The 25,726-nt window shown below is 44.0% G+C and overlaps 1 protein-coding gene across 11 annotated transcripts in view; it reads left to right on the top strand.

Annotated features, from left to right (window-relative positions):
• Window positions 1-25,726, top strand: part of EPS15L1 (epidermal growth factor receptor pathway substrate 15 like 1) — a 153,649-nt gene that overhangs the window by 26,476 nt on the left and 101,447 nt on the right. For 9 of the 11 annotated variants that reach the window (XM_038740024.1, XM_038740023.1, XM_038740018.1 and 6 more), the window contains exons 4-10: window positions 1,003-1,050; window positions 2,274-2,369; window positions 2,558-2,620; window positions 13,463-13,588; window positions 15,037-15,096; window positions 21,858-22,091; window positions 24,941-25,098. In XM_038740024.1, the coding sequence (XP_038595952.1) occupies window positions 1,003-1,050; window positions 2,274-2,369; window positions 2,558-2,620; window positions 13,463-13,588; window positions 15,037-15,096; window positions 21,858-22,091; window positions 24,941-25,098 (785 nt within the window). Of the gene's footprint in view, window positions 1-150; window positions 889-1,002; window positions 1,051-2,273; window positions 2,370-2,557; window positions 2,621-13,462; window positions 13,589-15,036; window positions 15,097-21,857; window positions 22,092-24,940; window positions 25,099-25,726 lie in introns of those variants that run through there. The other 2 variants (XM_038740022.1, XM_038740021.1) reach the window with 2 other exon arrangements.

Raw genomic sequence — 25,726 nt, 5'->3', positions numbered from 1 at the left:
ATAAAGGCTCGGGGGGGGCTGGGGGAAGCCGCCAATGCAGGGAACTTGGGGCGGGGGTACTTGGGAGGGCAGCTAGGGCGAGATCCCAACTCCCCAACTAAGCCTGAAAGAGACATGGCCACGGTGAATCCAGGGAGATGTTGGCAGAATTGAGTTCCTAACGGATTTTCTGCTTTTCCTCCCTCGGGCTCTTCTGGACCAACTCTCTTTGGCCTCCTGTCCTTCCTCCTTCCCATCAGCCTCCCTTCCCCCTCCACCTCAAGTCTTCGTGGGCTTCCTTCACCGAAGCCGAAAAAGCATTCATTCAGAGAGCTGAACAGTGCACCCCCAGTTGTAAATCCAATTTACAATGGGTCGTGATGAAAAATATTTGCAAATGACAGCAGTTCCTCCAGGTCTTTGCCAGATCGTACTGTCAAATCCACTGCTTCCCCCACTTACCGTAGGAGCGGAATGGGAAGGTTCTACATGGGATGTTACTGCTTGATTTTAAAAATGACTAATGGGAAACTGAAGTTTGGGTGGCATTTTCAGTTTACCTGCATATTTTATTAGTACCGTAATTTGGAATGTGTTTTTTTTTTTTTTTTCTGTTTGGAAAATGTGCTCACTTTACAGACTGTGGTAACACATTTGTTACGTAAGCTTTACAGTGTACTTCTGCAATTTGGAACAAACTGCAGTAGGTATGTAGCTAGTCACCCTTTTGTCCATGGTGAGTCCCTCTGGGCACCTTCATTCTTCTTCTCCCCCGGACATTTTGCTGCCATTGCAGCTGTATTGAGGAGAAATTGTCTTCACTCCTGCCTTCACACCCTTGAACTCCGGGGCCTGTCACCTTGCACTTCTTGTTTGGAAGGGTGAAAGTTGGAGGTGGCGAGCGAGTAGGTAAGATTTTTCCATCTGCCAAACTTAATCAAAGTCTTAAGATTTCTATTTGAACTCCCTAGAATAGATTCATTATTTCGAGTAATTTTAATGTATACTTTTGTGTTTCTGCAGATATGGGATTTGGCTGACCCAGAGGGAAAAGGGTTCTTGGACAAACAGGTATATACAGTATATGGTGCGAGTGGAGATAAGTGTCAGGGAACGTTAAAGACTAGTATGTGTTCTACCAAATTTATCTCTACTCTAAGTGAAATCAGAAAAGGGGCTTGATTGAGGGAGAAGAGATGTGTATTCAACCATCCATTTAAAAATACTTTCAGTCCCTTCTGAAATTTTTAAAAAAAGTTTTAGACATTGGCAGCAGTTTAAAATACTCAGTGTCCATTTTACAATGCTTTAAAATTCAGAAATGTATGTGCAGTGATATTTCACGGTCTAAGAAGGATTAAAAAAAAAAACCTTAGAAGACCACGTGAAACTTCGAAAACAGTGCTTAGTACAGTCAGTTCTGCCAGAACACATGTTTTCACTACACGTTTTGGCTAGAATGCAACAAGCAGAATTAAGGAATGTTCTTCCAACAACACCCGTCTGGAAACAGTGTGATGTGATGTTGGAAGAAATGGTTGCGTGGCTTTAGACACAGGGGAGCACTACGGCTAGTCTTTTCCTTAACGTGGGGTGCTGCAAGAATGCACCCCCGCAAGTTAAAGGAGAAGTGGGTGTCCAATCTTATATATTGGTAGGTAGAATCATGTTAAAATTTGCTGATGATTAAAATCGCTTTTTTAAAGTGTTCTGAATTCTCCCTGCCGGGGGTGACAATAGTAAAGCATTAGGTGAAGCATAAGCAGAAAAATGCAGGCACTAGTGATAGGGTCATCTATTGCGGGGCAGGGGAGGAGATAATCACGAACACGGTCCGTTTGCCAAAGAATAACTGTAAAAATAGGAACGCCTTGTATAGCAAACCTGGGCAGCAGTGTTTGTAATTTATTATTTGGGACTGTGTAAATGGTTGCCTGCAATTTGACATTCATTCCTAAGCCTAAAAGTTAGGGAGCGAGTTATTTATTGGAAAAGAGAAGTGTAATGTTGTGCCCAATTTGTGGTTTTAGTGAAATAGGAAAAAAAAAATCTGTTTTCCCTCCAAAGCGCATTTGGATTAATGCATAAACACAGACATGGTTCCAGGAGTGAAGGGATGAGTCCGTATAAGTCAATGGATTTTATATTTTAATTTTAACTCTCTGGCAGTAGGGATTTGTATCCTCATTTCTAGAATTACTCGTTCTACCAAAAGCACTTACGCAGATTGCTTGGGTTTTTTAAATTTATTAATAAGATGTTATATACTTACCTGTTTTGTTTTGAATTTGTAGGGTTTCTATGTTGCACTGAGACTAGTAGCTTGTGCACAGAATGGCCATGAGGTTAACTTGAGCAGTCTAAACTTGAATATGCCACCTCCTAAATTTGTAAGTGATTTTTTTTAAAAAATACATCACTAAATTGTTAATGAAAATAAATCCATCTTTTATATACTAAAAGTTTCTCTTATAATAACAAGATGCTTTTAGACCATGAATTAAGGTTTGCAATTGTTTGTCTTCCAAATAATAATTGTCAAGGATGAAGTTCACGATATTTTTTTTTTTCCTTTTAGCATGACACTAGCAGTCCTTTATTGATTACACCACCTTCAGCTGATGCCCACTGGGCTGTTAGGGTGAGTTTATGAAGATAGTGAACTTCACGTGTTCGTTGCCTAATGTTTCATTGTCATTCCGTTGTCCCTGGAATAATCATGCCGAATGCAGACTTGTATGGAATAATACAAATAATAAACCAACTTCGAGGAGTATGTGAAACCTAAGGATACTATTACCTTTGGGATTATATATTGGCTACATTATTTAAGTTCTAAAGGTCAGATGACATAGTTTTAATAGTTTGAGCGGGTGTTTTAAAATAATGTAGATGTGATGCTTATTCAAACCAATAAAAAGCTTTGAGAACTTATAAACAGATAGCATTAGATAGATCTTTAATTCTGTTACTACTTACAGCCTCTTCAAATCATTGTTCATTTTCTGGTTCTGTTGATGCTTTTTGAAAGGTCTCCTGTAGCAAGCAACTCGTAAGCGCTAATGCAACATAAAAGGGAGTTGTGGCTAGTACGGCGATTTTAACGCTGCTCTAAGCCCCCCAAATTTGTCATCATAAAATAAGTGGAGAAGTACTGCAGCTGACACCAGGTAAACTCAGTAATTTGAGAAAGGGCATAAGTGAAGAAAGTATTACAGCGGACTTGCTTTAAGGACTCCGGGAGCCACACACATTTCTCTGGTCACATCCCAGCATTCTCCCGGACCGTGCCGCCACCTCTGGCAGCCGAGGCATTAAGAGTGGGTCCAGCCCTCCAGACCATAAGCTCCTTGTGGGCAGGGAACATGCCTACCACCTCTGTTCTATCATCCCCTCCCAAGCGCTTAGTACAGCAGCTTGAGAAGCAGTGCGGTTTAGTGGAAAGAGCCCAGGCTTGGGAGTCAGAGGTCATGCGTTCTCATCCCGCCTCTGCCACTTGTCAGCTGTGTGACTTTGGTCAAGTCACTTCATTTCTCTGGGCCTCAGTTACCGGATCTGTAAAATGGGGATGAAGCCTGTGAGCCCCTCGTGGGACAACCTGATCACCTTGTATCTACCTCAGTGCTTAGAACAGTGCTTGGCACATAGTAAGCGCTTAACAAATGCCATCACTGTTATTAGTATAACAGTAAGCATGTCTCTAGACTGTAAGCTCGTTGTGGGCAGGGATTGTGACTGTTTATTGTTATATTGTACTGTCCCAAGTGCTTAGTACAGTGCTCTGCACACAGTAAGCGCTGGGCAAGTCACTTCACTGGGCCTCAGTTCCCTCATCTGTAAAATGGGGATGAAGACTATGAGACCCCCATGGGACAACCTGATCACCTTTTAACCTCCCCAGTGCTTAGACCAGTGCTTTGCACACAGTAAGCGCTTAATAAATGCTATCATTATTATTATTATTATGATTGATCGACAGTGCTCAGGACAGGTTGGGGGAGGATGCCTGGGGTCAGTGGACTCCTGGAATCAGTGGACTCTGGGTGACTGGAATGCCCTTAGCTTGCCTCCTGGGTCCTAGTCTTTGGGTTCCACCAGCCAGGAAGTAATTAATCAGTCGGTGGTGTTTGTTGAGTGCATACTGCATGCAGAGCAGTGTACTGAGCACTTGGGAGAGTATAATACAACAGAGTTAGTAGACGTATTCTCTTGCCCCGGACAAGCTTACAGTGTAGAAGTAGCACCAGTCAATGAGTAATAATGATAATTGTGGTATTTGTAAGCCCTCACCAGTTGCCAAGCACTAGTCTTTGGGTTCCACCAGCCAGGAAGTAATTAATCAGTCGGTGGTGTTTGTTGAGTGCATACTGCATGCAGAGCAGTGTACTGAGCACTTGGGAGAGTATAATACAACCGCTACCTTGTGGGTACAATCTCTCATCCTGTCCCCACTGGATTACTGCATCAGCCTCCTTTCTGATCTCCCATCCTCCTGTGTCTCCCCGCTTCAGTCTGTACTTCACTCTGCTGCCTGGATTATCTTCAGAAACTCTCTGGGCGTGGCACTCCCCTCCTCAAAAATCTCCAGTGGTTGCCTATCAGCTTTTGCATGAAGCAAAAACTCCTCACTATTGGCTTCAAAGCTCTCCATCCCCTCGCCCCCTCCTACCTCACCTCCCTTCTCTCCTTCTACATCCCAGCCTGCACACTCCACTCTTTTGCCGCTAACCTCCTCACTGAGCCTCATTCTCGCCTGTCCCGCTATTGACCCCTGACCCACATCCTCCCCCTGGCCTGGAATGCCCTCCCTCCACACATCTGCCAAACTAGCTCTCTTCCTCCCTTCAAAGCCCTACTGAGAGCTCACCTCCTCCAGGAGGCCTTCCCAGACTGAGCCCCCCTTCCTCTGCTCTTCCTCCTTTCCCATCACCGCCACTCCCTCTGCCCTCCTCCCTTCCCCTCCCCACAGTTCGTCTATATTCGTACATATTTATTACTCTACTTTATCAATGATATGTATATATAATAATAATAATAATAATGATGGCATTTATTAAGCACTTACTATGTGCAAAGCACTGTTCTAAGCGCTGGGGAAGTTACAAGGTGGTCAGGTTGTCCCACGGGGGCTCACAGTCTTACTCCCCATTTTACAGATGAGGGAACTGAGGCACAGAGAAGTTAAGTGACTTGCCCAAAGTCACACAGCTGACAAGCGGCGGAGTCGGGGTTTGAACCCATGACCTCTGACTCCAAAGCCCGGGCTCTTTCCCCTTCGCCACGTTGCTTCTCTAATTATATACTCTAATTATATATCTCTAATTCTATCTATTTCGATGGTATTGACACTGTCTACTTGTTTTGTTGTCTGTCTCCCCCTTCTAGATTGTGAGCCCATTGTTGAGTAGGGACTGTCTCCATCTGTTGCTGGATTGTACTTTCCAAGCGCTTAGTACAGTGCTCTGCACACAGTAAGCGTTCAATAAATACGACTGAATGAATGAATGAATAAAACGGCCATCCTGTAGTCTGTAAGCTCATTGTGGGCAGGGAATGTGTCTTGTTATATTGTTATATTGTACTCCCCCAAGTGTTTAGCGCAGTCCCTGTCCCACATGGGGGTCACAGACTAAGGGGGAGGGAGAGCAGGTATTTAATACCCGTTTTGCAGATGAAGAAACCGAGGCGTCGTGAAGTTAGGCGACTTGCTCAAGGTCATACAGCAGGCAAGTGGCAGAGGTGGGATTAGAACTCGGGGCCTCCGACTCCCACGCCCTTGCTCTTTCTACTCGGCCACTTCTGGCTTACTTCCGGGTCAGTAGAGCCCTGAGACCAGGGAGGGATCAACTAAATCTGTCACTCTCCCACTGTCCCAACATGGGCCTGGGAGGCGGAAGACCTGCTGGGTGGCCTGGGGCAAGTCACTTCACTTCTCTGTGCCTCAGTTCCCTCATCTACAGAATGGGGATTCAGTACCTGTTCTCCCTCCTACTTAGACTGTGAGCCCTACGTGGTACCTGATTATCTTATATCTACCCCGTGCTTAATACAGTGCTTAGCATACAGTAGGTGCTTAACAAATACCGTTATTATTATTATTATTATTATTATTGTTTTCTCTCCAAGTTTTCCAGGCAATATGGAAGACTCTGCAGTGTAGGTGACTCTGCCATATTTCTAGCCGCAATATAACTGGAACTTCTTATAGCAACTAATTGAATCTCTCCCCAAACTACAGTAAATGTGTGAAAATCCTTTTTTCAGGCAGGAAAAGTAAGATCCCAACATTTCAATAATATCAATCAATCAATCAATCGTATTTATTGAGCGCTTACTGTGTGCAGAGCACTGTACTAAGCGCTTGGGAAGTACAAGTTGGCAACATATAGAGACAGTCCCTACCCAACAGTGGGCTCACAGTCTAAAAGATAATAATATGGTATGCGAGAAGCAGTGTGGCCTAGAGGAAGGACCATGGGCCTGGGAGTCAGAGGACCTGGCTTCTGTTTTCACCTCTGCCACTTGCCTACTGAATGACCTCCAGCGGTTGCCCATCCACCTCCGCATGAAACAAAAAAAACTCTTCACCATTGACTTTAAAGCACTCACCTCGCCCCGCTTAACTTTTCGTTCATTCATTCAATCATATTTATTGAGCGCTTACTGTGTGCAAAGCACTGTACTAAGTGCTTGGGAGAGTACAATATCACAACAGATACATTCCTGCCCACAGACGAGCTCACAGTCTACCTCACCTTGGTACTCTCCTACTAAAACCCAACCCACACACTTTGCTCCTCTAATAATAATAATGGCATTTGTTAAGCGCTTACTATGTGCCAAGCACTGTTCTAAGCGCTGTGCCAACCTTCTCACTGTACCCTGATCTCATCTATCTCGCCGCCGACCTCTCGCCCACATTCTGCCTCTGGCTTGGAACGCCCTCCCTCCCTCCTTATGGGAAGCAGCATGGCGTAGTGGATAGAGCATGGGCCTGGAAGTCAGAAGGTCGTGGATTCTAATCCTGGCTCTGCCTCTTGTCTGCTGTGTGACCTTGGGCAAGTCACTTCACTTCTCTGTGCCTGTTACCTCATCTGTAAAATTGTGACTGCGACTGTGAGCCCCACGTGGGACAGGGATTATGTCCAACCCAATTTGCTTGTAACCACCCCAGCGCTTAGTACAGTGCTCTGCACATAGTAAGCGCTCAATAAATACGATTGATGATGGCACATAGTAAGCGCTTAACAAATGCCATAATTATTATATCAGGTTTATAATTGCTCTCCCCCACTTCAAAGCCTTATTGAAGGCACATCTCCTCCAAGAAGCCTTCCCTGACTAAGCCCTCCTCTTCTTTGTTGCCCTGACTTTCTCCATTCATTCTCCTTCCCAGCCTAGAGCATATATGAATATATCTGTAATTTATTATTTTTATTTATAGTAACAATTATATATAATTATATAAGGCTCAAATCCCCGTTTTACAGATGAGGTAACTGAGGCACAAAGAAGTGAATTGACTTGCCCAAGGTCACACAGCGGACAAGTAGCGGAGCCAGGATTAGAACCCATGATCTTCTGACTCCCAGGCCCATGCTCTATCCACTATGTCATGCTGCTTCATTTTTGTATATTAATGTCTTCTCTCTCCCCCTCTAGACTGTGAGCTCGTTGTGGGCAGAGAATGTCTGTTTGTTGTATTGTACTCTCCCAAGAGCTTAGTACAGTGCTTTGCACACAGTAACCTCTTAATAAATACGATTGAATTGAATTGACCTGCGTGGTTTAGTGGAAAGAGCTTGGGCTTCGGAGTCAGGGGAAGTGGGTTCTAATTCTGGCTCCGCCACTTGTCAGCTGTGTGACTTTGGGTAAGCCACTTAACTTCTCTTCTGTGCCTCGGTTACCTCATCTGTAAAATGGGGATTAAGACTGTGAGCCCCACGTGGGACACCCTGATTACCTGGTATCTACCCCAGTGCTTAGAACAGTGCTTGGCACATAGTAAGCACTTAACAGATACCATAATAATAATCATTGACCTGTCCTGTGCCTCAGTTTCCTCTCCTGTAAAATGGGGATTCAATACCCGTTCTCCCTCCTACTTAGACTGCAAGCCCCATGTGGCACAGACACTGTGTCCGACCTGATTTTCTCGTATCCATCCCAGCACTTAGTACAGTATTTGACGCATAGTGAATGCATAACAAATATCGCAGTGGTGGTTATTATTAACTGATCTTATTAATGTCAGCACTTGAACCACCCCTATAGTTTTAATAAAATGCCAACCTGTTCATTTCATCTATTACTTTCTCACCCAGCTCTCTCTCCCTTTCAGGACATAGGAAGTGATGAAGGCTAGGAGATATAGGGAATCAATCAAACTATCAGTGATATTTATTGAGAGCTTACTGTGTGTTGAGCTCTGTACTAGGTGCTTGGGAGAGTACAGTGTAATAGAGTTGGTAATTATGGTCCTTTAATCATCATCAGTAGTATTTATTGAGTGTTTATTGTGTGCCGAGCACCGTACTAAGCGCTTGGGAGACTACAGCACAACAGAGTTGTTAGACACGTTTCCTGCTCACAAAGAGTTTACCGTCTAGAGGGAGGACAGACATTGAAATGGAAAATAATAATAATAATTGTGGTATTTAAGAGCTTACTATGTGCCAAGCACTGTTCTGAGCACTGGGGTAGATACAAGGTAATCAGGTCCCACGTGGGGCTCACAATCTTAATCCCCATTTTACAGATGAGAGAACTGAGGCCCAGAGAAGTGAAGTGGTTTGCCCAAGGTCACACAGCAGGCAAGTGGCAGAGCCAGGATTAGAACCCATGTCAGCTGACTCCCAAGCCCATGCTCTTTCTACTAAGCCACTTTGCTTCTCCATAGGTACAAAAGTTCTTTAGGGGCTGGGGTGAATATGAAATGCTTTAGGGGTGAAGATCCAGCGCTTATAACAGTGCTTTGCACATAGTAAGCGCTGAACTAATACCATCATTATTATTATCTAAGCAACCTAGAGGGGAGGGCAGGTAGGGGAAGCGAAGGTTTAGTCAGGGAAGACCTTTTGTGGAGGTGGTGTGATTTTAGTAGGACTTTGAAGGTAGGGAAAGTGATGGCCTGTCAGATACCCTCTTTCCTCTCCCCCTCCCCATCCCCCCTGCCCTACCTCCTTCCCCTCCCCACAGCACCTGTATATATGTTTGTACAGATTTATTACTCTATTTTACTTGTACATATTTACTATTCTATTTGTTTTGCTAATGATGTGCATCTAGCTTTACTTCTGTTTGTTCTGATGGCTTGACACCTGTCCACATGTTTTGTTTGTTTTGTTGTCTGTCTCCCCCCTCTAGATTGTGAGCCCGTTGTTGGGTAGGGACCGTCTCTATATGTTGCCAACCTGTACTTCCCAAGCGCTTAGTACAGTGCTCTGCACACAGTAAGCGCTCAATAAATACGATTGAATGAATGGAGGGGGAAGGAGTTCCAAGCAAGGGGTAGGTGGCTAGCCAAATTCATTCATTCATTCAATCATATTTATTGAGCGCTTACTGTGTGCAGAGCCAGGTACTCTGTGTGGTTTGGCTTTAGAGGAGCAAAGTGCATCGTTTGGGTCGTAATAGGAGATCTGCAAAGTAAGGCAGGGCAGGGAGAGCTGATTTGAGTGCGTTAAAGCCAGCAGAGATGGAGGGGCAACGACTAGGGGAAAAAGATTAAAAAATGCACAGGGAAGATACCCGGTTACCTCATATGTGCATTTCTTTCCCAGTGCTTAGCACAGTGGTTTGTATGTAGTAAGTGCTAAGTAAATACTATTACCGCTGCCACTGCTACTACGATGCACCCTGTTGGCGGAGCTGCCCTGCCTATGATAAATAAATGTAATTAGCCTAAAAATTCCTTGCCCTGAATAGTTGATTGTAAAACTCCCAGTAAATTGTGAAAACAAAGAAGCACAATAGACTGTGATGAAATGATATAAAGTTCTGTGGCAGTCAGGAGCAGTTGATAGTTTTGAGGCCTTACTAGACTTCATTTTAGGGATGGCATTGAATCTTAGAGCTACTCTTGAATCCCATTATTACTGAGATAACTCGTAAAGATCCTATATTCAAAAAAATATAATGGATTATAGTGGTTTTAAGAATAATGAGAGACAGCATGGTGTAGCGGATAGAGCACGGGCCTGGGAGCCATAAGGACCTGGGTTTTCATCCCAGTTCTGCCCCTTTGTCTGCTGTGTGACCTGGGGCAAGTCACTTGACTTCTGAGCCTCAGTTAACTCACCTGTAAAATGGGGATTAAATCTGTGAGCCTCACATTGATTCATTTTCATTCAGTCGTATTTATTGAGTGCTTACTGTGTGCAGAGCACTGTACTAAGCGCTTGGGAAGTACAAGTTGGCAACATATAGAGACGGTCCCTACCCAACAGTGGGCTCACAGCCTCACATGAGACCTGGACTGTGTCCAACCTGATTTGCTTGTATCCACCCCAGTGCTTAGAACAGTGTCTGGCACAGAGTAAGCTCTTAAATACTTTTAAGAAAAAAACCCAAAGATTTAAATATCCAGCACACTGGTTTCGAGGCAGAGTGTCTCTCTCAAGGAACACCATATTTGTCTTCAGAATCAGTGTTAGGAGAAGTGGCCCAAACCGCCTCAGACATAAAAGTTATTCTCAGCCCCCAACTAGGAAGGCAAGGTCTGAAGAAAAAAAAATGGTATTCTGATATTTCTGAACCTCGAGAAAATAACACACCTCTTCAGATTTTGACCAGGGACACTTCAGGATATTAAAAATTGGAGTGAAAAATCTAGAAAAATTGGAGACAGATTCCATTCAGCATTTAAGCTCCTGAGTAGTTAGAAGTATCGTACCGATAACCTGTTAGAGTTTAGTTTGTTTTCTTTGAGCTAGAACAAACTGAAATGTGGAGAGCAGCCTCACCAATCCAGGCAAAAAATGTAGTCAGAATTTTGTCGGATTTGGCTTTATTTTTCTGAAGCTGAGACGGGTTGCTTTCTCAATGGTTAGTAGATCAAGTGCTACTCCGGCCACCTGTGCTTCTGACCCCATTCCCTCTCATTTTATGAAATCTCTCGCTCCATCCCTTCTCCCCTCCTTAACTTCCATCTTCAACCACTCACTCTCCACTGGTTCCTTCCCCTCTGCCTTCAAACATGCCCATGTCTCTCCCATCCTAAAAAAAACCCTCTCTTGACCCCACCTCACCTTCTAGTTATCGTCCCATATCCCTCCTACCATTCCTTTCCAAACTCCTTGAACGAGTCGTCTACACACGCTGCCTAGAATTCCTCAACAACAACTCTCTCCTCGACTCCCTCCAGTCTGGCTTCCATCCTCTTCATTCCACGGAAACTGCCCTCTCAAAGGTCACCAATGACCTCCTGCTTGCCAAATCCAACGGCTCATATTCTGTCCTAATCCTCCTTGACCTCTCAGCTGCCTTTGACACTGTGGACCACCCCCTTCTCCTCAACATGCTATCTGACCTTGGCTTCACAGACTCCGTCCTCTCCTGGTTCTCCTCTTATCTCTCCGGTCGTTCTTTCTCAGTCTCTTTTGCAGGCTCCTCCTCCCCCTCCCATCCTCTTACTGTGGGGGTTCCCCAAGGTTCAGTGCTTGGTCCCCTTCTGTTCTCAATCTACACTCACTCCCTTGGTGACCTCATTCGCTCCCATGGCTTCAACTATCATCTCTACGCTGATGACACCCAGATCTACATCTCTGCCCCTGCTCTCTCCCCCCTCCCTCCAGGCTCGCATCTCCTCCTGCCTTCAGGACATCTCCATCTGGATGTCCGCCCGCCACCTAAAGCTCAACATGTCGAAGACTGAGCTCCTTGTCTTCCCTCCCAAACCTTGTCCTCTCCCTGACTTTCCCATCTCTGTTGACGGCACTACCATCCTTCCCGTCTCACAAGCCCGCAACCTTGGTGTCATCCTCGACTCCGCTCTCTCATTCACCCCTCACATCCAAGCCGTCACCAAAACCTGCCGGTCTCAGCTCCGCAACATTGCCAAGATCCACCCTTTCCTCTCCATCCAAACTGCTACCCTTCTCATTCAAGCTCTCATCCTATCCCGTCTGGACTACTGCACCAGCCTTCTCTCTGATCTCCCATCCTCGTGTCTCTCTCCACTTCAATCCATACTTCATGCTGCTGCCCGGATTATCTTTGTCCAGAAACGCTCTGGGCATATTATTCCCCTCCTCAAAAATCTCCAGTGGCTACCAATCAATCCGCGCATCAGGCAGAAACTCCTCACCCTGGGCTTCAAGGCTCTCCATCACCTCGCCCCCTCCTACCTCACCTCCCTCCTCTCCTTCTACTGCCCAGCCCGCAACCTCCACTCCTCCACCGCTAATCTCCTCACTGTACCTCGTTCTCGCCTGTCCCACCATCGACCCCCGGCCCACGTCATCCCCCGGGCCTGGAATGCCCTCCCTCTGCCCCTCCGCCAAGCTAGCTCTCTTCCTCCCTTCAAGGCCCTACTGAGAGCTCACCTCCTCCAGGAGGCCTTCCCAGACTGAGCCCCTTCCTTCCTCTCCCCCTCGTCCCCCTCTCCATCCCCCCATCTTACCTCCTTCCCTTCCCCACAGCACCTGTATATATGGTTGTACATATTTATTACTCTATTTATTTATTTTACTTGTACATTTCTATCCTATTTATTTTATTTTGTTGGTATGTTTGGTTCTGTTCTCTGTCTCCCCCTTTTAGACTGTGAGCCCACTGTTGGGTAGGGACTGTCTCTATGTGTTGCCAATTTGTACTTCCCAAGCGCTTAGTACAGTGCTCTGCACATAGTAAGCGCTCAATAAATACGATTGATTGATTGATTGATAGATATGATGCTAGGCAAGATAAATGTAATACATGGCCCTTTTTAATCTTCTCTGAATTCTAATTTCTGTGGCCTGATTCATGATTTCTTTTGAAAAAATACTATTTCAAAGCATTTTTTAGCATCTTGTGTTTGTAACGTGCCCTACTAAACTGTTTTACCAGCAATTTACTACTAATGGATTAGTTGTATTTATATAATGCTTTTCTCTTGAAGAGTTCAAACCCTTCACGTATACCATTTCTTTACATTACACAACCCTGCGAAAGGTGTACGGAGAGTTTTATTTTCACTTTTTCAGAAGGGGAGACTGAGAAACATATCCCAGACCTGACTTAAAAGCTCATGTCATCTCTATTTCATTATTATGGTCATCCAGCTCTTTAACATTCCTGAAAGGTTGCTTTTGCACAGGAGAAAAAGCACCTTCAAATCCTGTTTGTTTTGATATGTGAAATGTCCTGAGGCTGAAGTGTGCTTTAGGTCAGGGCAGTGGTAGTTACTTAGATGTCTTCACTTATTTATTTGTAAGATATCATTTTTGGCACTCACACAGGCACACTTTTTTACTTATTCAGGCTATTTCTTACCAACTAGGTGGAAGAAAAAGCAAAATTTGATGGTATATTTGAAAGCCTTTTACCTATAAGTGGTTTACTCTCCGGAGATAAAGTGAAACCAGTACTGATGAACTCAAAACTACCTCTTGATATCCTGGGAAGGGTAAGTTTGCAGAAAATCTATTTTTCATTTTGTTTTCGTTGGTGACAGTATTAAATAACTAAATTAATTGAAGGTAAGGCAAAGTATTGTATTTGGCCACTCTTATTCTTAGTGATGTAAAGAGTGTAGTTCTATGTAGCCAAATTTATTTCTCTGTTTTTTCCCTTAAAGTATTCTTTTGACTTTAGGTCAGATTTAATTTTTCCTCCCCTTCCTCATCCCCATCTTTTTTACACGGAATCAGGAGGTGTTTTTTCCGAGGGTCAGAGAAACATTTTTGGCCAAATGAATGTTTGTGATGGGTCAAGGTCTGTCATTCTTTCAACAATGAAGAATTTATTATCTAATCCAAAAGTTCATTCCAGCTTTAGTATCTTGGCTCAGCCTTAACCAAACATTTTTCAGCTTTCATATTTACTGAAAACTGTGTTTGCTGAAATATTTTCTTCTAGAATCTGCTCTGGTTTTGGCAGTACCGAGATAATACAAGAGAACGAAATGTTAAACAGATTAGAAAATGCCAGCCCGGTTTAGCTGTTCAAGGTGACTGAAATGAACACATATTAAGGAAAAGAACATTAATTTTTAAAATGAGGTTTAGGTCATGATTTTAACTCATTAAAGCTGAGGTATCTGCAATGAAGTAATCAAAAATTGCATTCATGCATAGTTTGAAAGGATATATGAAAATGCCATTTAAAAATAAATGTAATTTAAGCTGTACAGCTCTTGGACACTTAGAATTATTGATTGCTAGAAAAGAATGAGCAGAATTCTATTGGAAAAAATCATGCCATTTAGAAAGAAAAAGTGTTTTCTTAAACTCTGGTTTGGTATGTTCTGTCTCGTATGCCAAGTGAGAAATTTTTACCGAGTGGAAAAACATATGGAATTCATTACTCCAGGAAGCGGTGTAGGAAGAAAGTAGCAGTAGAATCAAGGAGGGTTTGGATAAATGCATGGATATAATAGGGTATTAGAGGGAATGTTACTGATATTACCCAATACTGTTAGCCATGAAAATGGGTATCAGGAGGGGAGCCATCACACTATTTCTCCAAGCACCCTTTGGTAACAGAATACTGAGCTGGGTGAATCATTGGTTTTCCCAGTTTGACACATATTCTTCAATGCCTGTAGACTGTTTTAAACCTGGATTTTGATTGGTTTTATTTTCATTATTATATACTTGTATCTTAAAAATCTGAGGGGATGCTCTAGCTCTGATAGTCATTATTTCTATTATCAAGTGCCGTCGAGTTGTCTTCGATTCATAGAGACTCGATGGATATATTTTCTCCAGGAAATATATAAAAGTAAGTGTCATTTCTGGTACATTAGCCACATGAAAAAAATCGTGCATTAAAAGTTGAAATTTAAATGAATTCAAATTGATGATCTTCAGAATGTGCACTCTTCTGACGTATTTTTGATCTTTGTTCTTATAGGTTTGGGACCTCAGTGATATCGACAAAGATGGACATTTGGACAAAGATGAATTTGCTGTGGTTAGTAGTAATATTATTTATTAGGCACTTATTGTATGCAGAGAATGGCACTTAGCCTCTGTGCTTTGTGGGACTCACAGTCTTAATGTATTAGTGGGGAGAAGGACCTTGGAGACCAACAGGCCAGGAATGAAGAAGCATTAGAACACATTAGAGATAAATACACAAAAGCAAAACAAAAGTCAGTAGGGTGAGGACTTGAGCAGAGGAGTAGAATTTTGGCCTCCTTGGGGTTCAGAGTTCATGGCACACTCACAGCCACTAGGCTTCCTAGGGTTTTGTGGAGGCCCTTTTCTCCCCCATTTATTCTTTAGTACACGTTAAGGAAGAAAATAGGCAGATATCGCAGGATTCTCGCCTCTCTCTGTCCTTGTCTTTAGGGTAGTAATCCAAGTGTTTTTGGGTCATTGAGCCTCCCCTCCCTTATATGCTGTGCTCAAAAGATTCTGACCTCTTACTCTCTCCTCACTGCTTCCTTTCCTCCTCATTCTTGATCCATCTTTCTCCTTGTTCCTGGCGTATCCATTCCTTCCCCCCTTTTTATCGTATTTGTTAAGCCAAGCCCTGTACTAAGCGCTGGGATAGGTACAAGCTAGGTTGGACACAGTCCCTGTCCCACATAGAGTTCCCAGTCTTAATCCCCATTTTACAGATGAGGTCCAGAAAAGTTAAATGACTTGCCCAAGGTCACCCAGCAGACAAGTGGTGAAGCCTCTCCAACAGCTTTTTTTTTTCTCCAAATCCATTGTTGCTTCACTCCCACAGGTGCCTTTCCTTCTGATCCTTGGCTTTAAAGCACTTAATCAGCTCACCCCCTCTGATCTTACCTTGCTGATTCCAACTACAGCCCAGCACGCTTATTTGACTCCTCTAACACCAACATAATCACCGTACCTTGATCTCATCTATCTCGCCTCTGACCCCTTGCTCAGGTCCTGCCTTTGGCTTGGAACTCCCTCCCCTTCGTATCTGGCAGACCGCCATCCTCCCCAACTTCAAAGCCTTTTTAAATCACATCTCCTCCAGGAAGCCTTCCTTGACTAAGTCCTAATTTCCCCTACTCCCTCTCCGCCTTCTGCGTCACCCTTGCACTTGGATTTGTACCCCTAGTCACGCTATCCTCAACCCCGCAGCACTTACGTACGTACGTATTCGTAATTGATTTTAATGTGTATCTTCCCCTCTAGACTATAATTTCCTTGTGGGCGTGGAAACAGCAGCATGGCCTGGCGGATAGAGCCCGGGCCTGGGAATCAGTAGGACCTGGGTCCTAATCCCGGCTCCGCCACTTGTCTGCTGGGTGACCTTGGGCAAGTCGCTTAACTTCTTTGGGCCTCAGTTACCTCATCTGTAAAGTGGGGATTAAGACTGTGAGCCTGGCGTGGGACAGGGGACTGTGTCCAACCTGATTAGCTTGTATCTGTCCCAACACTTAGTACAGTGCCTGGCCCAAGGTAAGCGCTTCAAAAATCCATTAAAAAAAAGTCTATCAACTCTGTTATATTACATTCCCCCAAACATTTAGTACAGTCTCTGTGCCCAGTTAGCGCTCAATAAATATGATTGATCCTTAGTGCATGCTACTTCTGACCCTTCCTCATCCTTTCTCCTTCTGGCTGATGCTGACTTTGGCCCAACTATCGATAGTTTTGGTAGCTGTGAGTGGGATTTGGAGAGCTAACAATAATAATAATAATAATAATAATGGTATTTGTTAAGCACTTACTATGTGCCAAGCACTGTTCTAAGCACTGGGGTAGATACAAGGTAATCAGGCTGTCCCACAAGGGGCTCACACCCATTTTACAGATGAGGTAACTGAGGCCCAGAGAAGTTAAGTGATTTGCCTAAAGTCACACAGCTGACAAGTGGCAGAGCCGGGATTAGAACCCACGACCTCTGACTCCCAACCCCATGCTCTTTTCACTAATCCAGGCTGCATTTTGTTTAACTCAAAGTAAAATAAGGAATTGCTTGGGATTGTTAAATTTCATTGTAGATGATTAATATTTCCAGTTCATTCCTTAACATAATGTCCTTAAACTGACATCCTACAATGGTAGAGATGGCCTAAATTTTATAGTTATAGTTTAAAAATGGCACTGTATTTAAATTGATCCTCTGAATCAAGGTTTTTTTTTTTTTTTTAAACATGCTGTTGAGTACAGTTTTACTATAGGCAGTCAAAATTTGCAAACTTCACATGAACACAAGCAGCATGGCCTAATGGAAAGAGCATGGGTCTGGGAATCAGAGGACCTGGGTTCTAATCCTGGTTTTGCCAATTGCTTGCTGTGTGACCTTGGGAAAGACTTGGGAAAGCTTCTCTGTGCCTCAGTTTCTTCAGCTGCAAAATGTGGATTAAATACCCATTCTCCCTCCTTTTTAAGCTGTGAGCCCCATGTGGGACAGGGTCTGTGTCCAACCTGATTAATTTGTATCTAACCTAGTGCATAAAACAGTGGGGTTTTTTTTTGTTTTTGTTAAGCGCTTACTATGTGTCAAGCACTGGGGTACTGAACTCAACTCACTCACTCCCCTATCCCTTCGTCATTCTCATACCACTAACCCACAGCTCTGGATCACCTCCACAGTCCGCCTCCTTCGCTCTCTGCGCATGAGCTGTAGAGTGCTGCTGGCGGAAAGCAAGATATCAGGCTGACCTCATCCACTTCAAGTTTATCCTTGTGTGTTTTAACTCTGCCCTCGCTTCTGCCCGGCAAAATTCTTTGTCTGTCCTTATTGACACCCATGCCTATTGCCCTCGCCAGTCGTTTCAGACATTTAACTCCCTACTCAAATCCCTTGTCCCCGCTTCTCCCCCTTCTCTCGCCCCCTAATGACCTGGCCACCTACTTTATTGAGAAAATTGAAACAATCAGGTGTGATCTCCCCCAAATCTCCCATGCTCCCCTCCAGTCCCACTCTCCTTCCCCTTTCCAAAAGGAGATCTCTTGCCTTCTCTCAAAATCCACCACCTCCACCTGAGCATCTGACCCCATCCTTTTGCATCTTATCAAAGCGCTTGCCCCCTCCCTGACTGCCATCTTCAACTCTATGCTCTCCAGTGGCTTTCTTCCCCACTGTTTTCACACACGCTCATGTCTTCCCTATCCTAAAAAAAACCCTCCCTTGACCCCACGGCTCCCTCTAGTTATAGCCCCATCTCCCTCCTACCATTCGTTTCCAAACTCCTTGAGCGACTTGTCTACACCCGCTGGCTCAAGTTCCTCCTCTCCATTTCTCTCCTTGACTCCTTGCAATCTGGCTTCTGTCCCCTTCACTGCACAGAAACCTCCTTCTCAAAAGTCAGCAGTGACTTCTTCCGGCCAAATCCAATGGTCTCTACTCCAGCCTTGTCGACTAGCCCCTTCTCCTGGAAACATTATCCTCCCTTGGCTTCACTGACACTGTCCTCTCCTAGTTCTCCTGTCTCTCTGGCCTCTCATTCTCAGTTTCTTTTGCAGGCTCCTCTTCTGCCTCCCGTTTTCTAACTGTTGGAGTCCCTCAAGGCTCAGTTCTGGGCCCCTTCTATTCTCCATGTACACCCACTCTCTTGGAAAACTCATTCGCTTCTATGGCTTTGAGCTACCACTCCTTCACTCTCTCCTTCTCTGCAGTCTTGCATTTCCTTCTGCCTTCAAGACAGCTCTACTTGGAGGTCGCTCCGACACCCCAAACTTAACATGTCCAAAGCAGAACTCCTTATCTTCCCACCCAAACCTTGTCCTCCCAATGATTTTCCCATCACTGTAGACGGCACCATCCTTCCTGTCTCTCAAACCTATAACCGTGGCATTATCCTTAACTCTTCTCTCTTTCAACCTACATATTCAATCTATTACTAAATCCTGTTAGTTCAATTTTCACAACATCGCTAAAATCTGCCCTTTTCTCTCCATCCAACCTGCTACCCTGTTCCAAGCACTTAGCCTATCTTGCCTTAATTACTGCATAAGCCTCTTTGCTGTCCTCCCTGCCTTCGCTCTCTGCCCACTTCAGTCCATACTTCACCCTGCTCCCTGGATCATTTTTCTGCAAAAACATTCAGTCCGTGTTTCCCCACTCCTGAAGAACTTGCAGTGGTTGCCCATCCTCATCAAACTCCTTACCATTGGCCTTAAAGCACTCAATCATCTCCCTTGGTGACCTCATTTGCTCCCACGGCTTCAACTATCATCTCTATGCTGATGACACCCAAATCTACATCTCTGCCCCTGCTCTCTCCTCCTCCCTCCAGGCTCACATCTCCTCCTGCCTTCAGGACATCTCCATCTGGATGTCTGCCCGCCACCTAAAACTCAACATGCCCAAGACTGAACTCCTTGTCTTCCCTCCCAAACCCTGCCTTCTCCCTGACTTTCCCATCACTGTTGACGGCACTACCATCCTTCCCGTCTCACAAGCCCGCAACCTTGGTGTTATCCTCGACTCCGCACTCTCGTTCACCCCTCACATCCAAGCCGTCACCAAATCCTGCCAGTCTCAGCTCTGCAACATTGCCAAGATCCGCCCTTTCCTCTCCATCCAAACCGCTACCCTGCTCGTTCAAGCTCTCATCCTATCCCGACTGGACTGTATCAGCCTCCTCTCCGATCTCCAACCTACTCCTCACCCTCGGCTTCAAGGCTCTCCATCACCTCGCCCCCTCCTTCCTCACCTCCCTTCTCCCTCCCTCCCTTCCCTTCTACAGCCTAGCCCGCACCCTCCGCTCCTCCGCCGCTAATCTCCTCACCGTACCTCGCTCTCGCCTGTCCCGCCATCGACCCCCGGCCCACGTCATCCCCCGGGCCTGGAATGCCCTCCCTCTGCCCATCCGCCAAGCTAGCTTTCTTCCTCCCTTCAAGGCCCTGCTGAGAGCCCACCTCCTCCAGGAGGCCTTCCCAGACTGAGCCCCCTCCTTCCTCTCCCCCTCCTCCCCCCTCCATCCCCACCGTCTTACCTCCTTCCCTTCCCCACAGCACCTGTATATATGTTTGTACGTATTTATTACTCTATTTATTTTACTTGTACATAGCTATTCTATTTATTTTATTTTGTTAATATGTTTTGTTTTATTCTCTGTCTCCCCCTTCTAGACTGTGAGCCCACTGTTGGGTAGGGACCGTCTCTATATGTTGCCAACTTGTACTTCCCAAGCGCTTAGTACAGTGCTCTGCACACAGTAAGCGCTCAATAAATATGATTGATTGATTGATCTTGCCCCCTCCTACCGTACCTCACTGCTCTCCCATTACAACCCAGATTGCACACTTCACTCTTTTAATGCCAATGTACACACCATACCGCAGTCTCATCTATCTCGTCACCGACCTCTTACCCACGTCCTGCCTCTGGCCTGGAACACCCTCCCTTCTCATATCCAGACAATTACTCTTTCCACATTCAAAGCCTTATCGAAGACACATCTTCCGCACGAGGCCTTCCCTAACTAAGCCCTCATTTCCTCTTATCCCACTCCCTTTGTGTCACTCTGATTTGCTCCCTTTATTCACCCCTCCCTCAGCCCCATGGCACTTATCTACATATCTATAATTTATATTAATGTCTGTCCCCCCTCTCCCCCCATGCTGTGAGCTCATTGTGGGCAGGGAATGTGTCTGCTAACTCTGTTGCATTGTACTCTCCCAAGTGCTTAGTACAGTGTTCTGCACACAGGAAGCACTCAATAAACACAATTGATTGTTATGTTTGATGCATAGTAAGCACTTAACAAGTATCATAATAATAATACCGGTTTCACTTTTGTAATATCACATATCCATTACTGAATTAATTTAGGACTTCTAATATTGTTAGGGAATGTGGCATATTAAAGTGGATTTTATTTGGTATGGTTGGAAGACAAATTTTAATTTGGTACACTTGTTCCATTTTCATGAGGTGGAAGTACTAAGTCCGATTTGTACTTCCCAAGCGCTTGGTACAGTGCTCTGCACACAGTAAGTGCTCAATAAATATGATTGAATGAATAAATGAATGTCAATTCCAATCATAAGTTAGTTCACATTATTTCATATATTTTTATTGATTGATTTAAAATTGCATCCAGTTATTCCTGTATCCTTTAGATTTCCACATTTCAGAAACTGGAATCCACATAAATTTCAGAGTGACTTCTTAAATGGTGAAAGTAATGAATGACTTATTTGCAAGTTCTTAAAGAGCTCCATTTTTAATTTAAATCAATCAGTGCTATTTATTGAGCCTTTACTACGTGCGGAGCACTGTATTAAGCATTAGGGATAGTACAGTACAATATAGTTGGCAGAAATGTTCCCTGCCCACAATGAGCTTATGGTCTGGAAAAAAAAATACCCACCAGGAAAATTATTTTTTGATCTGCTCTATGTATTCATTCATTCATTCATTCAATTGTATTTATTGAGGGCTTACTGTGTGCAGAGCACTGTACTAAGCGCTTGGGAAGTACATGTCGGCAATATATAGAGACAGTCCCTACCCAACAACGGGCTCACAGTCTAGAAGGACTTATAAATTTCTTCAAGTCAAAAAGTCTTTGTCTCAGAGCAATAAATGATGAAAAACCTGTCATTTGAATTCCATAGGTTTGTCTGACTATAAGCTCCTTGTGGACAGGGGACCTAACTGCCAACTCTGTTGTCCTTTTCCAAGTGCTTAAGTACAGCGCTTTGCACATAGTAGGCACTCAGGAAATGCCACTGGTTGATTGTTTTCTCTCAGACTGTCTATGGTTGTTGCCTTAGCATATAAATCTATTTTATTCTTTGCATTTTTAGGCAATGCATTTAGTCTATCGAGCTCTTGAGAAAGAGCCAGTACCATCTGTACTACCCCCAGCACTTATACCACCTTCCAAAAGAAAGAAAGCTGTTTTTCCTGGTGCGGTTGCCGTTCTTCCTGCAAGCCCTCCACCTAAAGATAGCCTTCGTTCAACTCCCTCCCATGGTAGTGTAAACAGCCTGAACAGTACAGGAAGTTTATCTCCTAAACATAGTATAAAACAAGTGCAGGTATGGTACTTTTTTTTTTTTTCTGGGACATTTTTGTTGAACCCTTACGTGGTTGTGACGATTTAGATGCTTTCCTGTTCCTCAAATGAAAGTACTTTATGAGTATATTTCTGAGATGCGTATTTTAACAATCAAACATCCAAGGTAGATGGCTATCCCCTATCAGAGTGAAAGCGGCTTGTGGACAGGGGACAGACACGTCACTTCTTTATGTTGCGCTTTCCCAAAGACTTGGTATGGTGCATTGCACTGAATTGGGCCCTCAGTACCTCGGTTTACTTTGACTATTAAAAGGGGAAGAGGGTATGAGGTGAATGTTTTCCGAATCGCGCTCTTAGTTTGCCCGGTCATTATTTCTAATCTACGGCGATGAAAACTGGGGAAGGGTAAAAGACCATGTAGTAATATGAGGAAACTTAAAAAGAAACAAGAATCTCATTTAAAAACTTTAAATGAGAAAAGCGAAAATTTAATAAGTTTTCAATTCTCAGTAACAGGGAAGGTAGCAGCCAAAGGGTGATAAATGCTTGTAACCTAATGCTTAAAGCCTCAAAAATCCAGTGGGTGCATTGGAATAGTTGGTAGCTAGTGAGGACTTGGACATAATTAGGAATTTCTAGAGAATCAGTGTGGTCTAGTGGATAGAGCACGGCCTGGGAGTCAGAAGGACCTGGGTTCTAATCCCGATTCCGCCACGTGACTGCTGGGTGACTTTGGGCAAGTCACTTGACTTCTCTGGACCTCCGTTACCTCATCTGTAAAATGGGGATTAAGAGTGTGAGCCCCATGTGGGACAGGGACTATGTCCAACCTGATTAACTTGTGTCTACCTCAGTGCTCAGAACAGTGCTTGGCACATAGTGAGTGCTTAACAAGTACCATTACTACTATTATTATTATTCTAAAATGTGGTGAAGGAAAGAAAATCAGTGGCATATAACCTAGGTGCCAACTCCTGGGGGCTGATGGGGTAATTGCCCCCATACCATTTCAATTGTTTGAAATGATGGCATTTATTAAGCGTTTACTAGGTGCTAGGGTAGATACAAGTTTATAATAATAATAATGGTATTTGTTAGGTGCTTACTATGTGCCAAGCACTGTTGTAAGCACTGGGGGAGACACAAGGTTGTCCCACATGGGGCTCACAATCTTAATCCCCATTTTTACAGGTGAGGTAACTGAGGCCCAGAGAAGTTAAGTTGACAAGTGGAGGAGCCGGGATTAGAACCCACGACCTCTGACTGCCAAGCCTGTGCTCTTTCCACTAAGCCACTCTGCTTCAAGTTTATCAGGGGCTAACCGTATATCTTGACCCCAGTTAGCAGGTGAGGAAACTGAGGCCCAAAGAGGTTAACAGACTTGCCTAAGGTCACCCAGCAGGGCAGTGGTAGAGCTGGGATTAGGCTTGTGCTCTTTCCACCAGGCTACACTGGAACTAGACTCCCATCCTTACTCATTCCAGGTCTCTGGCTATAGCTGTGAGTTTCCGGCCAGGGCTGAAAAGATCCCAAAACGGTGGCCTGCTAGTTCTTTAAAGACGTTTCCCTTTTACCCCACCTCCCCAGGTAACACCCCCCTCTTAAAGTCCCCGCTCCTGAACTCAAATTGAAAAGTTGCCGCTTATGGAATACAGCTGCTGGTAGCAGAAGTATGGCAGGATAGAGAACCAAATAAGTGTAAAGTTACTGTAGTTGCAAATATGCGTAAATGCTATGGGTAAGTGAATAAACACAAATGCCATAGGCCGAACTTAGAATGGTGAAGCTTAATTGGGGAATGACGAAAAGATTTGATGACAAAACTCCCTTTCATTCATTCGGTCGTATTTATTGAGCACTTACTGTGTGCAGAGCACTGGACTAAGCACTTGGGAGAGTACAACAACAGACACATTCCCGGCATTTTCTATGTGGGACAGGGACTGTGTCCAACCTGATTAATTTGTATCTATCCCGGCATTTAAAACAGTGCCTGACACATAGTAAGTGCTTAGCAAATAACACAGGTATTGTTATTATTATTATGAATGATTTTGAGCCTCAGTCTGAGGCTGCCTTTTTGTGTCACTGAGAAATGTAGATTGGGGACTTTTCTTTCAAACTAGTGTTTTAACAATATATGGTCACGTTGTTCCTCTTTTAAAAGCAGGATGGCACAGAAGATTTAAAAAAATATAGACTTGAAGGAAAAAAATGTATTTTAGATTAAATATGTCACTTAATTTGAAAAATTATAAAATTGGAAAAAAATTGCTGGGGGGAGGTTCTTGGGAAGTTGCACTCCTAGCCCCTCCCCTTCATTCATTCAGTCGTATTTATTGAGCGCTTACTGTGTGCAGAGCACTGTACTAAGTGCTTGAATGATGAAGGCATTTGTTAAGCACTTACTGTGTGCAAAGCACTGTTCAAAGTGCTGGGGAGGTTACAAGGTGATCAGGTTGTCTCACCTGGGGCTCACAGTCCTAATCCCCATTTTATAGATGAGGTAACTGAGGCACAGAGAAGTAAAGTGACTTGCCCAAAGTCACACAGCTTACAGGTGATGGAGCCGGGATTAGAACCCTTGGCCTGACTCCCAAGCCCGGGCTCTTTCCACTGAGCCGTGCTTTTAAGTCCACATCTGAGTCCAACAAATTAAGATCTCCTAAAGATATCTTCCTATCACACACAATTCATAAGCAATCAAACTTGAGTGAAGAGGATCATTTTTGGTGAAAAAGAATGCTGACAGTACTGACATGCAAGTTTAAGTAACCAGCCAATGTCTGAACTCTTGGAAGTAAGAAGTAATATAAACATCGATTGATTTTTTTAAACAATCAATTTAAATATTTTATACATTTTCAGCCAACTGTGAATTGGGTGGTGCCAATATCCGATAAGGTACGTTATGATGAAATTTTCTTGAAGACTGATTTGGACATGGATGGCTACGTGAGCGGCCAGGAAGTGAAAGAAATTTTTATGCATTCAGGCCTTTCCCAGAGTCTCTTAGCACATATATGGTAAGTCTGTCTATTTGGAGATTTCTTTTCTCTTCATTGGGGGCCATTTGGGAACTTCATTCCTCTGGAGGTATATGAAGATATCAGAGGGTTTAGGGGAACCATGACTGTGAAGGGCAGGAAAACTGGATTTATGAAGAAATGTCAAAGGCTGAGTAAGAAGAGGAAGTTGAAGGTGGTTTAACATTCTTGAAGTGTATACAGCAGAGGAAAGGTCATTATTTTGAGGAAGATAAGATGTTCTTCTGAGGAAGTTGCAGCGAAAGAGATTTAATAAGATATCGAGAAGTGCTTTATTACTTTAAGGCCATATCTGGAATTAGGGAACACTAAATTTATGATCTGGTCATCTGCACTCAGAATGTTTTTAAGGTCGGATTTGGTCACTTTTCTATCTCAAGTATGATAACGTCAAACTTACAGTCTATGAAGTTATTTCACATTATTTGGAGTGAGAGATGCTGGAAGTGGGGACAGTGGAGGTGTAAGGATGATGTTAGAAGAAATAACCATTTTTCTGATACAGGCTGTTGGAGGATGAAAGTTCTCTAATGCCAAAACACATAGTGAAAGCCTGTGTTCCGGACAAATTTGGTGTACTGAAATTAGGGGGTGGGGATGGGATGGA

Source organism: Tachyglossus aculeatus, chromosome X1, assembly GCF_015852505.1.
Source record: "Tachyglossus aculeatus isolate mTacAcu1 chromosome X1, mTacAcu1.pri, whole genome shotgun sequence".
In the NCBI taxonomy this organism is placed as follows: Eukaryota; Metazoa; Chordata; class Mammalia; order Monotremata; family Tachyglossidae; genus Tachyglossus; species Tachyglossus aculeatus.
Note: the sequence above shows the minus strand (reverse complement) of the source record. Positions and strands in the feature narration are given on the sequence as shown.